Source organism: Carassius gibelio, chromosome A22 (genome assembly GCF_023724105.1).
Source record: "Carassius gibelio isolate Cgi1373 ecotype wild population from Czech Republic chromosome A22, carGib1.2-hapl.c, whole genome shotgun sequence".
Classification (NCBI taxonomy): Eukaryota; Metazoa; Chordata; class Actinopteri; order Cypriniformes; family Cyprinidae; genus Carassius; species Carassius gibelio.
Genome location: NC_068392.1, coordinates 8,684,613 through 8,702,669, shown reverse-complemented (window position 1 = coordinate 8,702,669; position 18,057 = coordinate 8,684,613). Strand labels below are relative to the sequence as shown.

The window sequence follows — 18,057 nt, the reverse complement described above, 5'->3', positions numbered from 1 at the left end:
TGCGGTAACTCATTCAGCTTAACGTTACGGTTGTAAGAGCATATATTGTATAAAATGCTCATAACACTTTTTTTTTTTTTTAGGTTTTTATTTTTTAGATGTGGATCTAAATACGGTATTGCCTTTTATGCACAGAATTATTCTGTTCATCATCTGTAGACATTTTTATTTTGATAAGAAAATATACACACGTGTACACACAGAAAATAAACTGGTAATGGGTTAAAAGTAGATCCACATCAAGTGGTCATTACAGCTTCATGTTTCTGACCAACTTTATACTTTAAAATTGTAAAAATAGATGAATAACTAACTCATGATAAATACATAATTAAAATAAGATTGTTATATCATGATATAACAAAGCATATTAGTCAATATATTAGGATATATAATATATTCAATATTATATTATATCACTGTGGTGTTAACCACAGAGGCATCTCTCTAAATTAAAATCAACATCACAACAGAGAGAGCAGCAGAAATAGACACACTGTCCTAATACTGTATTGTGTGTGGAGAATAGAAACTCTAAATTGTAAAAAGTATAACACCCAGCAGTTTTTTAACCAAATTCCACACTCAACGCTGTGGGAATTTTCCAACTCAAGAAATGCCAAGTTAATTTTAAGCCAACGAACTGAAAACAAAACGGACTCAGAATTGAGCCTTGGGGGACACCCAAAATCTACCATAGTTAACAAATCTAAAAAAAAAAAAAACCTTAAGACATTTTTCTTTAGACTAAAACAGAACCATTATTGCTATAACAGTACACTGATATTACTATATCAAGCCCAACTTGTGATTATCATCTCCATGATATGTCACAATCTGTAGTTTCTAAAACCTTTGATTATTACATATGCATATTAGTGAGCTTAAATAAAGTTCTTTCTTGAAACAGTGTATTATTTATGATATCTGAAATGTTCACCTGGCCAACCAGCACAGGGTGCAGTTTTATAGTGACATTATAAGTAGTCTTGACTATACAATTTACAATTCCTGTAGGTCAGTAGATGTCTGGTAATTGGGAATAATCACGGTCCCAGTAACCATTGGAGAACAGCCAGTCCTGAGAGCCGTTGTGTGGATTTGGACCTTGATTAAACCACCTGTTTCAGGCAACAAGAAAAGGCTCAGTTTAGCAGACATGTAATAACACTGATTATAATGGGATTTTTCTAGTTTTGTCACATTGAGTCGCTTGTGGTCAACAGCCAAACATGTGTGAAATTTTTTTTTTAATTGACCCCCATTAGAATCGTATCGTTCTTTGTTCAATAGATTTGGTGGAGCATTTGGCTGTAACACTTGAACCAGGTGTAAAGTTTCACCCTGCTCTTGCAGTAGAAGGCCAGAGAGCTCTGTTTACACCATCTTATTCCACATTAAAAATAGATTGTCTAAGGGGGACATAAAAAACAACAACAACTCATTCCTTTGGTGTGAAGTTTCATTTGCATATGACAAAAAGACTGTCGATAACACTATTACACCATATACTATGTATACATTTAGTGAAATACTAGTATTAAAAGTTCTCTAGTTGTTTTTCATACTAAATTATCACTAATTTTGAATTTAAATAGTCTTTGAAAGCTCACAATGGTGAACCCTTATACACGAAGCAAATGTTTTACTATCATTGTGTATGGGACTATTGTTATGCATGCTGTTCTACCACAAACATCCTGTCTTGTGCTATAATTACAGACTGTGGATAGATCCCAGTCGCTTAAGGCAATTCAATTACGATTATGGAGTGAAACAGTTGAATGCAGAAGACAGAGCAACAAAGCAAGCATCAAACCTGGGGCCAGAGCTGATGTGTCTGCTCACCGCAGCAAAGTCAGAGGACAGATGATAATGGCAGAAGAAATGAAGGGGAAAATGGGGTTAAATGCAAAGGACAGTGTCTAGTGAACCAGGACTAAGAGTGCTGTTAAACATCAATGAGTTACTTAAGTAAATACCATTAAGCTATGAATGAAAGTGGTCTAATAAATTCAGTTAGTCACAAGCAAACCCTAACATCACAAAAAAGTGTTACATGCATAATTTTTTACTGATATTTTATAACATGTTCATCAAAAAACAAAATTAATGATTTTGAAAAGCACTGTTTGAAGGAGATCCCATTTTGATTTATTATGAACAATAACTATAGTAGGGATGGGCGATATCTTACCATTTGCGATATACCGATATTAATTCTCCCCACAATAATAATTAGTCTTTGCACGATAATGATGATAAAACCTAGACCATTTCCCAAATCGCAACCTAAACCCTCACTTTAGTGACATAATGCTGCTTTGAGGGTTGGGTAGAAGTCTGCCGCGGACACAACAGAAGTGCGTATCAAGTAGAGCTTTGATTCTCTGGCCGGGCCGGGCCGATATTTCCCGCCACCGTCCTCGGGCCGGGTCGGGCCCTTGATAAAGCACGTCATGCGCAGCGTCTCGTCCACTCGCAGTCTCGCATGCGTGACGCATCACACCTGCTGTGCGCGCTGTAGCCTACTATTCAGTAGATTAAGTGCAACATGGAGCTTGAAGAATCAAAGAAAAAAAAACAGGAGAATTAACTTTGAGCAAGTTTGGAGGAAAATCGGAGGTATGGAAACATTTTAAACTAGTCGTGGGGAGTGACAACAACATATGTGTTGGCTTTGTCTCGTGCATTAAATGCTATATATATACAGCTCCCCCGTAGCACAGCACAGCACCTGCGGTAAAAAAAAAAAAAAAAAAATTCTGGCGCCGCCCCTGGTTATAACGGCCCATATATTAAAAATGGTCGGGTTTAAATCGGGCTCGGGCTCATAATTACAGTGAACGTGTCGGGCCGGGCCGGGCTCGGACACAACGGGCTCGGGTAGGTTCGGGCTTGATTTGTTGGGCCCGATCTAAGCTCTAGTATCAAGGGCGCATAGTAGTTGCAAACGGGGGTTGATCTTATGTACAGTGCCTGTAAGGTGACTTGTTCAGTTTACTTAGTTTTGTCGTGGCCACGATATATTATCACGTTCCCACGAGTTATTATGTTGTGGCCACGAGATATTAATTTGTGGGAACGTCATATTAACTCTTCGGAACGTCATATTGAGGAGAAAAATATGCTTATATAAATATGCTTTATTCTTATAAAAATACCCATGATGGATTGAAGAATACAAATAAACCGTTGTGTGTTTATTGTCCTTATGTTTGATCAGTTTAACCGTTTCGGTCTTTCGGTTTTTCTCATCCATGGTGATGGCTGGAAGCCTTTGTCCATATTAGGGATTTCCTGGAACACCATCAGTTCAATTACATTACTATTTTATGAGCGAGGTCACCCTCTGGCTTCCAGTATGAATGAAACCGACATTACATTTACATGTACAGTAAAGAGACCACCTATCTAAAGAAACAGGAGTTTTTTTGTCTCTCATTGGAGGCATATGAATAATCATCGATATCATTATTCCAATAAATACCAGAAAATATTGTGATATAGTTTTAAGTCCATATCGCCCATCCCTAAACTGTAGTAACTTTTTGAAAACGCAAACCCCGCAAAATGTGAAAATATGCAATATTTATGCACCTCATCTTCCAATCATCATCCGACTTAGAGCGGTTCTTACGTGCCGCCCTCTGTTTCTCCTCTAATCTCTTCTTCTCCTCGCTGGCCAGGTCTAAGATGTTCAAAACAGAAAGTTATTCAACCTCTAAATATTTAAATGCAGCTCATTTGTGGTAGGTTCAAAGGACATAAAGTATGAATTAGAAATATCATCATTATGGAAACAAACACACACCAATATCTCCGTTCTCCATGGCTCGAATGTCAGGCCTCAGTCTGCTGTCAGTTTTTGGGATGACCGCTTCAATCTCTTTGTCCAGCTCATTGAGCTGCATTGCAAATGTAGTGAAGTTGTACATCTGTTTTATGCAAATAAAACCAAATTACAGATAAGTGGAAAATTCAGTTAGATTTCAAAGGATGCAAAAATTGATACAACTTTTTTACCACAAAAAAAAAAAAATCCACTCATCCCTTGTTTTCTTTAAAAACAAAAGTGGAGGTCACGGTGACACACTTACAATGAGTCAATTTTTGCAGCATACAATTTTTTTTTTTTTTACACACAAAAGGTATATAATTTTTTTTTAATCCTGTAAACACCTATTCTGCTAATGTGTTGTGGCATGTGTACTGAAATCGTGATTATTTTAACGTTTACAAATTCTACCCTTAAAACTTCTGTATTATTTGAGCTGTATTAAATTTTCTTAACTTAACATTAGTCATTTTAGGGTTCACGGTGATGTCATGATGCCAAAGTTGAAAAATGAACACAAAAATTGTACTTTTTTTTTTTTTTAAATCATGCAAACTCTCACATTGTTAAGCTCTTGTTGCTATAAAATTTAAACTGATTATTTTGAAGTGCCATTCACTTCCATTGCAAGTGCCTCACCGTAACCCAGATTTTTCTGGGACAAGGTTTCCCAGAGCTTCAACTAAACTGGAACGGACCTGGGCAGAGTTTTCTGGTCTAGGTGCTATTCTCCAGAGCAACTGACTTCCTGGGATAACCTCTAGTGAATCTCCACCTAGCTGAGGTGTTTCTTCTGCGTCTGATGTCTGAGAAACACCAAGCAAACCGTTATAAACCATACAGTATATCCCTCTCATTTAAACCTATCTCGACTTATGTTGGATGAAAACTTTCAGAATAACCTGTTTACTGCTTTTCTTGTCTTCTGATGCTTTCTTATCATTCTTCCTGTGAGTTTCAAATGAAGCTGGGTCAACTATGTACATGCATTCCGTCCATTTCCCATAAAGATTGTACACTTTCTTTTTGCTGCATGGAAATACACAAATAATCAATGTAAAATAGCAATGTGGCGATGGCGGGAATATTTAACATGGATAAGTTAAACTCCAAACAGCTGACCTCTTGTCCAGGATGTAGCCTTCAACCTTATGTAATTCCTTCCCAAACAGCCCACACGGTTTGAAACTCAGACAGCATTTTTCACCAGTTCTGTTGGCAAATATCAGTCAAAAGAGCCACATAAGTAAAGTTTAAGTTAAACCAGAACTAATACATTTACAGAAGCTTGTTGACACCTGTGGTTGATAACCTCCACACTGCCGTACTGTTCGATCCACAGCTGTCCAACGATGATGTTGTGGACACAGCACGTGGGGTTGGTCCATGTGTATGCCTCATTATGCCTACAACGAGTTTATTATTTGACAATGAGTCTCAAACAAATGGAATACACACAAAATCTATGTACAAACATGTTGATAAATCATGATTCATCAATAACAGTCATCGTAGACTTTATTCAACATTTACTAAAAATGTACGAACTTCGAAACCTCACTAAACAATGACTATGTTTACATGCAGCCAATAACCCGTTCAAAACCGGAATATTAGCAATAACCCGGTCGCGCACGGCCATGTAAACACCGGCAAAAACCCGGATATGCTCATATTCCGTTTTTTTTTACCTGGGGTACCCCTTTTCTAACCCGAATATTTGGTCTTGTAAACGCGTTTCGGCATATCCCCATCAAAATTCTATTCGCAAGGAATCTTGGTCTTTTGAGTAGAGACGGCGCATAAAAAAAATCGGAAATGACACATATTGCGTCTTAATGTTGTCCGTACGTCCAGACGCTAACCGTGCGTCGCCGTTTACATCGGGATATTGGCGACTGATTACACATTCCATGTATATCACATGTTTCAGAAACCCGAATAGTGACCTTAACCCGACCATAACCCGAATTTTAACAGCTTGTAAACGTAGTCAATGTGTGGATATTAAGCCCCTTTCACACTGCACGTCGGACCCGCAATATTTCCAGAACATTGCTGGGTCGCCTTCTGTGTGAAAGCAACCACGGCTCGGGATCGATTACCGAATTGAACCTGGGTCGGGGACCTAGTAACATTGCGACATTGGACGAGCGCTGTGTGATCAAAAGCCAGATCTAAAGCCAGATCTAATTCCGTATCGAAGTGATGACGCGCGTTATCCCGCAACTCTTTTACCGGCTGTTTTGAAGGAAGATCAACGTTCGCGACGAAAACATATTTGCAAACTGTAATGAAGCAGAGATCAGTTAGTTCCTCACTTTCGGCGCTGACGCCGAGATCGTTTGCTTGCTTCAGTTAAAGTATAACGTGCCAAGCGTTGTCGACTCGTACATAACACTTCACGCGCTGATGTCACGTGTCGTTACGGGGTCTTCAAGGGTTGTATGTGAAAGCACGCACATATACCGGGTCATCACTGGCAGTGTGAAAGTGCAAAATCTAGCGACCAGGGACCAATTGCAGGAACACTTTACCCCTGTATTTGCCGGAATGGCAGTGTGAAAGGGGCTTTAGTAAAGTGCCATCGCACAGAGAGCAGACGCTTACTTGGGAAGTTCTAGAGTGATGATGCCCTTAGGTTCGGCTTCCACGCTTTTGCCCCAGAACTTGAGTTTGGGGTAGATAGAGCCATGAAACACAAAGTCCTTCTGCAAACCCTCTGCGTGGAAGGCGCTGATGGGAGGATGGTGGCTCACTTGTTCTGATATCAGCCGGAAACCAAGATCATCCCTGAAGGTTGAGGAAAAAACATGGTAACTAAGCCCAAGAGCACAACACATTGATGTATTGATATTCACGCGATGAGTGTGATTTTATGCTAATGCTATCAAATTAACAAAAGTCACACTTGCAATGCTAATGCTAACCCAAATGCTAACAAATGAAAACTAAAACATTACATTTACATTAAAGGTGTGTTCACATTGGCAAAATTTCACCCGTCCATTGTCAATAGAGTAGCACTGTATGAAGCACAACTTACACAGAAGTCACTTTGAAAAGCAAGCATCTGTTGTCAACATGCATGACTGAATCTGTTAAGAAATCTGTGTGGGGAAATCTTTCACCTTCAGCTGAATTACTACTGAAATGACTGGATTTCACCCGCAAACAATAACTAAACATCAAAAAAATGGGACTGCACCTGAATGCTAACAAATTAGCATTCAGACAGGGTTGGGATTTCTCACCTGACCAACTCGTACGTTTCTCCTAGCAGGGGGTTGAAGGGTTTACCCGTCCTTTCCCACTGAGATGCCACAGCTGATACGGCAAACGCGGCCACACACTTGATAGAAAACACCTTTTTTATTAGACTGAATATCTAATATAGAATCATTCATTTAATTAACCAAATTCAACGACTATTTCAGGTCAGAAAATGTGAAAACTGGCCATATTGAGAGTTAGCAGATTAATTGGCCATATTTCATTGTTATTTGGCATGTGAGGGGTTTCGCTGGTGTGTTCAGATACTTCAGGTACATTGTTTTTTTACCTTCATTCTCTCAATAGAGTCGTCTGAAGCATTAGCCTGATGGATGAGGTACGTGTGCTCCATATATTCTGTTAATCTTTGTAGAAAGCTCAGCGGCTCATTAAAAATAACAGGCATGGTGATCTTAGACAGCTCCTAAAAGAGAGATGAAATCAATCATATGGATATGGCGCTTAAGTGTTTTGATTGAAAAAGACACTGTCTTACAGTAAAAGTGCAAGTGAAATGTTACACAATGGTAAAAAGCTCACCATCCCAATGCACTTCCTCAGTATGCTCCAGATGCTGAAGTCATTTCTGGAGAACATGGGCGCTGGTAAACTTGTCCTGTGGAATAATTAAAGGTAAGTAACTTGAGTTGTGCCTTGTCAGCTTCTGAAAAATGTCTGTTTAGATTAAGAAACCACTAATATATTTTTATATATAAAAGCTGTTTCCATGTTAACCGTTTCTGCTGTTGTCATGCAGACGGAACGCGTCTAGACTAGTGATATCTGACAGGTAACAGAGGCTTTATATCTTATTCAGCAAAACAGGGCCAGTGTCCCGATCAGTTTCAAAGTGCTCAAGATACACAGAAACCTGCTCTTTTTATACTGTACCTGCTGAATATAAACATAAGATGTGGTGTAGTTAATTGTTGCTTTTTCTGCTCGTTATAAAGTATTAATATACAAACAATAAAAGGATATATATATATATATATATATATGTAAATTTATGCATTTAGTAGACACTTTTATCCAAAGCGACTTACAGTGTATTCAGGCTATCAATTTTTACCTATCATGTGTTCCCGGGGAATCAAACTCCCAACCTTGCGCTTGAAACGCAATGCTCTACCACTTGAGCTACAGGAACACTAAATATATACTTTTTTATATATATATATATATAAAATTATTTATATATTCAGCTTGCTGACATAAAAAAATAATGCAAAATAATGTTATATTTTAAGTAATTTTTTTCATATTTATGAAATGTATATAACAATAAAATACTGTACACTAAATTATTTTATTATATATTTCAAGAAAATAAAAAATATATTTTAAACAATTATAAAATACAACATTATGTTCATGTATTATATACATGTTGTATTTTCTAAATATAATTTGATAAAATAGTTACCCAGATGTGCAATAAAAATAAGTCTCTTTGATCAGCTCATATATACATCAAAAATTATGTAAATAAATTATAATAAAAAAAAATGTGTGTGTATAAACATAAACCCATTTTTTATTATATTTTATTGCATGAACCTGCATTTTCTAAATACACTATTATAATACAGAGTTATCCAGTAAATAAAGTTAACTCCGTGATCTGCTGCGAAGTCAGTCAACTATAAGTCAATGGGCTGTCAATCAACATGCCGAGCCTTAAGAGTTCAAATTACAGCATTAAACTCGGCTGCCTCATCAATCTTTTACCATTTCATTATGAGTGCGCCTCTTCTGGCCTCGGCTCGCTAAATTATTTACCATGAGATACAAACCAAAACAAAAAACACAGAGAAGTTGCGTGTAAGAAACTAGACAAATAACAACAAAGTGACACTGAAAAACAAACTGGGTTGAATGTTACGTCCGAGACAAAAATGATTTATACACTTGTATGTTTAATTGTACAAGTTTGTTTTTTTATTTAAAACCCACTGGGAATTTCCAGATGCTTTGCGTTTTTAACTTTCTTATTTAAAAAAACTAAATATTTAGTTAATGTTGTTATGCAAGAAATACCCAGTACAAAATAGTTCGTAGTTTGCGTTTTAGGCGTTCCCACCTGTATTTCTTCACTCCGTTAACACTGGCCACCTCATCGTCGTCCTCTTCCTCTCCACGACGGTCTTCCCGGGACATCCTGCCGCTGAGATGACTCGAGATGCTGCAGAAGAGCTCGGAATTGAAGTCCTCTCCGTCTTCGTACGAATGGGTAGCTGTTTCACAACTGCTCAGCACAGGCTCACAGTCTGAATCTGCGGCGACCGAGCACAAACAGACATGGCTTAGACGGACAATGAGCGACTGACGGCGACGGGCTCTCGCAAGAAACCTGAGCAGGGGATCGGGTGGCGTTTAATGGAATCACACAGACGGAAGTGACAGGACACGTCCCTGAGAAAGGTGCCACATACTTATGAAGTTAAATCTGAAGATTTCCTTGTTAACTGTAACAGTATTTACACTGCAGGCTCTGATATGGCTGACAAGTTTCACATCGACTCATGGTGTGTAATTATTTTGGACATCACAAGAAAAAATTAAATCTATGCATTTATCAACTTGGCCTGAAAACTCAAAAAACTTTATTTTACAAAATTGAGATTGTTGAGCCTTGGTGCTTATGAGGTTTTAATTCAGTAGTTTTCTGATCACATTCTCTGTACATTTTCTGTCACTCTACTGTTTATTCAGTAGGGAAATGGTCCAGAAATTTGCATATGCCAATGCTACAAATAAAAAATGTTCTCAACTTATATCGGATTACAATTAAATTATATCCCTTCACTCTCTAAAACTATATCTGCACAATTAAAAAGGCAAAAGGCCACATGTAAATAAAAATGTAATTATTCCAAAAGTGTGGGGCATCTCTCTAATGCTCATTTATCTGGTCAAAAATAGTTAAAAACAATAAAACTGTAAAATATAATTACAATTCAAAATAACTATTTTCTATATGAAAATATGGTCACACTTTATTTTAGGGTCAAATTCTCACCATTAACTAACCATTAACTATTACTTTTGCCTCAATTATCTCCTTATTTGCTGCTTATTAATAGTTTATAAGGTAGTTGTTAAGTTTAGGGTATTGGGTAGGATTATGGATGTCATGCATTATATGTACTTTATAAGCACTAATAAACAGAGAATATGTTAATAATAGACATGCTAATAAGCAAATAGTTATTAGTGTGAATTGGACCCTATACTAAAGTGTTACCGAAAATATTTTAAAAAGTAATTTATTTCTAACGCAAAGCTGATTTTTTTCAGCATCATTACTGCAGTCTTCAGTGTCACATGATCCTTTAGAAATTATTCTAAAATGATGATCTGCTGCTCAATAAACATTTCTTATTACGAATGTTGAAAACAGTTGTCTTGCTTAATAATTGTGGAAAAAAACTTTTTCAGGATTGTTTGAGGAGTAGAAAGTTAAAAATGACAGAATTGAATTGAAATACAAATCCTTTTGTAACATTATAAACGTCTTTACTGTCACCTTTGATTGATTTAATACACCCTTGATAAATAAAAGTAGCAATGTCTTTCAAAAACCACCCCCAAATGTTTGAGCTGAAGTGTTTGCAGGGTTGGCTGTGTTACTCTTAAGCTTACGAACCCGACAGAGCGTCGTGGAACTCGTCTTCGCTGAGGACGCTGCGGGGCGACGAGCCTTTAACCACCGACTGCTCCAGCTCATGATGTTCAGTGGCCAGCGTCTGCAGAGCCTCCGACAGGATCTTATTCTTCTCCAGCTCCTGCTCCAGTTTCAAACTGCGTGCCTGGAAAAACACAGGCACACTTTAAATTCATTATATAAAGACATGTTTTATACTTTCAGTGTATTTGGGACCATTAACAATGATTCTACCTGTTGTTTTGTCTTTTAAAAAAAAGTATTTTGGGGGCTTTATTTGACAAATATATCAACATTTTTGAATGGATGTGCAATGAAATAGGGACATACTCCTTCCTGTTTGGAAAAAAGCCCTAGACACTGGTGCAGTGAGGAGCAGGTTTCACTGGAGGCTTCACAGACCTCCTTCAGCTTCTGAACAACTGCTGCAGGGACTCCTGCAAGAATATAAAAATGCACTGCGGCTTTAAAAAACTAAACAAAAAAAAAACAGGTCTGTATATGTGGTTTCGGCCAATCAGAGGCAGCGGGTGACTCAAAACCTTACGTTCTGCCAGGCCATCTTCTTTCACCATGGACAGGAGAGCCAACACCTCCGTCTCCAGTTTCTGATGGCAAGCCTCGGCCCGCTGTCACACGAAAGAGGAACAAGATGGATATTATGAAAGAGAAATGTTAAGACTGTAAGAAAGGGTCAGGGTTAGTCAACTTCACCACTTCCCGCGGTTAGAGCGAAAAGGGAAGTCAGAGCTCATTTTTCTTTGAACTGCAGAAAATATGAGCATGAGACACACAGTCTATTTATAGTTCATTTTTATGGCACAAAAGTTAATTAATTAATTATCATGTAATAATGTAGACAACAGCTCAATCATTTTCTGCTAATAATATTATTAATTAAATTATGCAGTGTATTTATGATATATAGTCTTATAGTGCACTATATATATATATATATATATAAATAAATAAATAAAAATATATATAGATATATATATATATAAATAAATAAATATGAACAACTAAATAAAATGAATAATTTAAACGTATGTATTTATTTTTATTCATTTTAACTTTAGCATTAGATAACCTCATTGTATGTACTTAGAAAATGTTGGTTATATATATATAAAAGTTGTATACACACAAATTAAATTTATCTTTGTAATTGTTTCGGTGAATCATACAACCTTTTTCTGCTGAAAGATCATTATGTCACATGATGAACAGCTATGGATCCTCATAGAAGAGGAAGGAAGAGCGGCCATGTGCATTCTGTCAGCTGATGTGACGGGCAAGAAACAGTTTCATTAATAAATTAAGATCCCGATGTGAATTCTCACCTGAAGGGAGTCAGAAAGCTCATGTACAGACACAACGTTGTCTTCCTCTTCCTCGCTCTCTGGGTCCTGTGAGCAGTAATGAGTGCTAAAGGCTGAATGTTCCTCTATGGCCTCAAGCCACCTCTGAAAAATAACACACACATTCATACACACATACGCCACACACTCCAGTCTAATCTAACCACAGAGCTGAAAGAAATCTCACTTCTCTGGTAGATTCGGGGTCGTTCGTCTGTGACACTTTGAAATGGTGAACAGTGTTGTCAAAGCATCGGACTGTGAAATAGCAGTTATCTTTCGCTTTAATCTGAAAGTTAGAAAGAAAAGCTGTTTGGGAAATCATGTTAAATGTCCCACATGCATGAATCAGCATTTTGTTCATCAAATTAATCTTACCATGCTCTGCGCTTGTGTTAGCGGTTTGCAACCTTGCCGGTGAGTGTTTGAATCTGCATCTGACCTTGAGTTAAAAAAAAAAAAAAAAAAAAAAGGTTTTCAAATATTTATTTTGAAACATTATTTTTGGGGGTAATTTTCCTTTCATTAAAAAGTTTTTTATATCATGACCTTGATGAGTTACAATACAATTTTTTTTTTCTTTTCAAATTTAGCAAAATAAGTCTTTCATTTTAGCTATTTATTTATCATTACATTTTAATATCTATTGTATCCTTGATGGTTTAAAATTTTTTGAAACTTTACAATAAAAATGTCAGTTTCCAATATTTCTTTCTTCGAATTTTACTAAATTAGTCTTTAATTTCAGAAATTTTACGTTCATATTTTATTATATATTATGATACTATATACTGTATATATACACATTATGAGCTAAAAAGGATTTTAAAACAAATTCTGTAGCTTTTGCAAAATAAGTCTTTAAGCAATTTTCTTAACATTGCATTTAAGTAAAATTTTTTGGAATATTTACAATTTTACCGTATTTCTTTTCTTCAAATATGATTTTTTTTTTTTTTAGTTTTACAGCATTTATCTCTGTACATTTTACAAAATAAGTCTTTAATTACAGTAATTTTACTATCACTACATTCTATTATTTATTATACATATATTTCAATTATTACAGCATCACATTTGGGGAATAGAGGCAGATACTCACTGTTTAGGGTACCATGACAAGACTCCGTCCTGAAGAACTACCCAGTAGGAGCGCCAGCCAAAAAACCTCGAGCTCTAAAATAAAATTAGAAAAGGAAATTGAAAAATATTCCAAATCTGTCTACTATAGTTATAGATTTTGATAAAGCATACCTTCCAAAGAGGCCCCTCAAACATTTTAACATGTCGCGTCATGCCCTACAGGAGGAAAGTGTCATAACAATAAAACCAAATTCACAAAAAAAAACCTACACCATCGTAAATAAGTGTCAAAACATCAGCGTTATGATATGGTGATATTTTTTAATTACATGTATTTGAACTGTCGAATTAATTGAACCTACTTTCATAACATTTCCTGTAATGATCTGCTTCATTTCTGCATCGTTAGCCAAATCAAAAACAGTCTGATCTAAAAGCAAATGAGAAACAAAAATGCAAAAATTAATCAACATGTATAAGGCAACCACAAAAAGTCAGAGGTCAATCAACAAAAAAAAATATGCATTGTTATATATAAATTTGTAGATGTGCTAAAATAGTAAAAATACGACTAAGACCGTAACGAAACTACAACATCAATAACAACATCGAATTGCGAAAATACTGACTTGGCGACAAACACAGCAGTGTTGAATGCTTTAAAAAGCGACGCTACTATAAGGAGGAGCTCACTACCGATTTTGTTCTTGATGTTGGGGTTGGCCTTGTGCTGAAGGAGCTTGACGGCGCACTGTTTCTGGCCTCTGTAAGCGGCGCAGTGCAGCGGCGTGTTGCCCAACAAGTCTGTACAGCTTATGTTTGGGGGTTTCTTCATGTTTAGCTACACGAGGAACAAGAAGATCAGACCTCACAACTGCTCAAAGGGGTTTAGTGACAACAACAAGTTCTGCAAAGTAGTTAGCAAGGTTACCAGTCTTGTGAGGGTAGACAAGGCTCCTTCCCGCGCCGCCTCAAGCAGCTGCTCCTCTAGTTTCCTCTCTTCAGTCCGCTCAGCAGCTACAAGGTCAGAAATTGAATGCTAGTGATTTAGCAATCATTCTGCGGACTTTATCCAAAATAAATACGATTTCATGCACTTTCAGCACGCTTACCCTCCAACATGCTTTTAATCTCAGCACTCTGGGTAATGTCTTTAGGTATCTGGGCCATGCCGTTGATGACAGAAGCGCAAGCGTCATACTGAAGAAGCAACATTACAACCTCCTAAACCACAAAACTAGCATTCAGTATCCAATCAGTATTAACATTCAGGTGAGTAGTTACTATATCAGGGATTTAAAGGGATATAAAGGGAATTTTGTCATTAATCACTTTACCCCCATGTCGTTCCAAACCCGTAAAAGCTTTGTTCGTCTTCAGAACACAATTTAAGATATTTTGGATGATTATAATGTTATAACGTATGCAGATTGCGTTCAGCGGATGTTTTCCAAAACGGCGCAATGGTGATGTGGATTTGTTGTTGTTTTCTTCGCATACATAAAGTATTCTCGTCGCTTCATAACGTTACGGTTGAACCACTGACTATTCTGACGACGTCTTTCAAACTTTTCTGGACCTTGACAGTGTCATTTATTTGTCGGTCTATGGGACAGTCACAAGCCTCCTGGTTTTCTTTCAAAATATATTAAATTGTGTTCTGAAGACGAACTAAGCTTTTATGGGTTTGGAACTAAATCGGGGTAAGTAATTGATGACTAAATTTAAATTTTAGGGTGGAATATCCCTTTAAGGCTATACACACTCATATGGCTCAAAAGTATAGCACTTCTTTGAGATTGCCCAAAAATGCCTTTTATGACTCTGCTAACCACTAACCGATAGCCAATGTATTACTTGACATAAAATAAACATTATATTAAATAAAAACGTGTATGTGTGTATATATATATATATATATATATATATATATATATATATATATATATATATATATATATATATATACACACACACACACACACACACATATATATCAAGTCAAGTCAGCTTTATTGTCAATTTTCTACATGTAGAGTACAGTAGTAAAAATCTAGATCAAATATAACACGTAAGATACAACTTTACAATAAGGGCATGTAAAAAAGCCATATAACAGAAATAAAAAATAAAGTTAAATAAAGCAGTGCAAGGCACATGGCAGATAGTGTGCAAAAGCAACATTTCTACTGATTTACTGTTGTTAATTATATGTTGATTTGTTTAAAATTATAATTTGATTTGTGATTTCCGAGGTTGCAAATTTATTTTATATCTTTAATTTAAAACATTACTTACCTGTAAAAAAACATTTACAATGATCAAAACCATTCAGGAAACAAATGTTCCTTAATATCATTGTTGGTTGCATTTCTTTCTTCTTTTTTTTATATTAGTCAAACTGATTATCAGTCTATCATCAAAAGCTAATATCTCAGTGCATGAACAAGTATGACAGTAAAACATACTTTTCTCCCGGTGAATGCTGCTTTATGGAGAGGTGTGTCTCCGACATTATTTGGCAAATTGGCATCTGCTCCATTCTGTAAGAAGCACAGATGAGCAACAACTAGACATTAAAAAACCAAGCGCTAATTCTACTCGGAAAAATACCAGTGCACACATATATGAGTATATAAAAAGCGGAGATGTTCAATACCTTCAGTAATGTCTCAACAACATCTTTGTGCCCAAAGTAGCAGGCCAGATGAAGAGGAGTCCAGCCATGATTAGATTTGCTTTTGCCTGAAACAATGCAACGCTGTTAATAGTACTCCAATATGTCTGGAAACATTCGAGTTATCAATAGAAACCTAATGAGGTGTACTACCCTTGCAGTTGATGTCGATTTTGGCCTCCTCCTTTATCTTGGACATCAAAAGCTTCCGGATTCCTTCTAGGTTCCCGTTCCTGGCATCCCTGAGGAACTGCTCCTCCGGGTCCAGCTCCTCCATGACTTCATGAACAATTAAAAACATAACATTCAAACAAAACCGTAAATCAGAGCCTTGAGTAACCGTGTAAGGGTATTAAAAAGCCATGTAATATTCCAGGAAACATATAAATGTAGACTGAAACAAATGGCATGTGACTTCCTTGTTTAGACTGGAAGAAAACATTTAAAAGCCGTAAACAGAGCAGAACCTATTAGTGACATCATCAGAAATGCCCTTATAATAAAGGTCTGGTGAAAAAGCACCAAAGAAAACCAGACAATAATTAATTCTAAGCAGGTTAACCCTATATAGCCTAGTGTATCATATTTGAAATTGATATTTGTAAGGCCTCTAAATTATCAACATAAAACTACATGCCTTCTACCTCTACATTTTTTTTTAAGCATGTAAAAGGCATTTTCAAAAAATTTCCATTCTATAAACTTATTTCAGCTCATGATACATTCTGTGAAATCTGGTTTGACATTCACGGCGTAAATGTAAGAGACACTTAGCAACATTTCAAGATCGAATTTGAACACTTGATGGACTGAAGCAACTTCGGTTTACTTAAATATCCATAAATCATGTTAAAAAGCGAGGATCAAAAATTATGCATCACGTTTTTCGAAGAACATTTATTCATTCATCTCTCAATCACCTTTGTATTGCATTGCATTGCATTATGACTTTACAGGGTTAATATGTCGGCCACTGATGCAACCAGGCAGGAAAACAAATGTCTTTGTATGCAGATTAACCGTTTGGTAAAGCATAAAGCTTTTGTTTGTGCTGAATGTAGGTCAGTATGCTAAAAGAAAGATGTAATATATAGGTTTAAGAGCCAAACTTAGACTAACACACAACTTAAGTGAATAAAAATAGGTTAAAAATCATCGTGCACTTAAGTGTTTCCACTATCACCAAATACATTTGAGCGAACTGTCAATCATTTCCTGGAAAGAAATAGTTAAGTTACACCACAAAGTTATGAAAGCGCGGTGCTTTTCTAAGGTTGTAAATGACTTGAAAGTTAATGGAAGATAAACTTCAGCAGTAAATAACAAAGTAAAGTCGACTGTCATTTAACTTTCTGGCCTCTCAAGCCTTGATACAAACTTGTCTGAGCACAACATCACCACCAGGACTGTTCAACTTGATCAACCTGTCTGCATTTGATTGCTTTCTATCTGTCAGAGCATTGACTTCACAGGAACTGAGAGTTAAACCGATAAAACTAGCTGAAGAGCATCGAAGATAGTTTCTATTCATTTAATCTTTAAGTCCATTTACTTGCAAATATCGGAGGTCTCCATCAGGATGTGGGTTTATTGGTCATGAGCTGCAGTCAAAAATAAAATGCAAAATAAAACAAATAATAAAATCCAAATGATTTACAAAAATCACTGTGTGTGTGTATAAACCGCTCTAAACATGTCAAACATAACTTATAAATATTTTTGCATAAGTTCTAACTTATAAAATATATAAAGACTTGCCTGTTTTTAAAAGTTAAAGCATGACTTGAGGTTCGAGACGCGCAGACATCCTTGCTGCAGATCACTCCGCAATAAAAAACATAAATTATTTCAACAAATGATTTCCATGAACTGCTTTATCATAGAGTTGACAGACCATGCGATGCACTCTTCCCGTTTGAGAGACTCACACTCACACACGAGAGTCTTTGCTAATAGTGCAAAGTTCTTCACAAGCATCTTTAACAAACATCTTACAATTTGCTGTGCAACTCCACACAGACTGCGCGCTAACTAACATCACAAGGCGATATGGAAATAAACAGCTGACTGACAACACGCGTGATGACGATGCACATCCGGTTTGGATGACCGTAAACAGCCAACTTCTACTACTAGTACTACTACTAATAATAATAGG

General features: G+C 36.5%; 1 protein-coding gene across 5 annotated transcripts; it reads right to left on the bottom strand.

The window, feature by feature from the left end:
* Positions 1-67: 67 nt before the first annotated feature.
* Positions 68-18,030, bottom strand: osbpl1a (oxysterol binding protein-like 1A). Of its 5 annotated transcripts, XM_052538555.1 has the most exons (29): positions 17,658-18,030; positions 16,053-16,178; positions 15,882-15,967; positions 15,691-15,765; positions 14,335-14,446; positions 14,154-14,239; positions 13,919-14,063; positions 13,585-13,652; positions 13,394-13,438; positions 13,242-13,315; positions 12,518-12,581; positions 12,327-12,428; positions 12,122-12,244; positions 11,326-11,407; positions 11,109-11,215; positions 10,761-10,923; positions 9,195-9,387; positions 7,652-7,727; positions 7,401-7,535; positions 7,093-7,190; positions 6,449-6,631; positions 5,137-5,244; positions 4,961-5,050; positions 4,741-4,867; positions 4,537-4,644; positions 3,815-3,938; positions 3,601-3,691; positions 1,820-1,840; positions 68-1,121 (listed from the first exon to the last, which is right to left on the bottom strand). In XM_052538555.1, the coding sequence occupies exons 2-29, from the start codon at positions 16,174-16,176 to the stop codon at positions 1,019-1,021; spliced, it is 2,913 nt and encodes a 970-aa protein (XP_052394515.1). In that variant the 5' UTR covers positions 16,177-16,178; positions 17,658-18,030; the 3' UTR covers positions 68-1,018. The 5 variants fall into 5 exon arrangements, 3 of the variants coding, with proteins under 3 accessions (XP_052394515.1, XP_052394516.1, XP_052394517.1); XM_052538556.1 differs by lacking the exon at positions 1,820-1,840; XR_008149375.1 differs by lacking the exon at positions 1,820-1,840 and having other exon boundaries at positions 1,066-1,121; positions 4,478-4,644.
* Between the last annotated feature and the right edge of the window lie 27 nt (positions 18,031-18,057).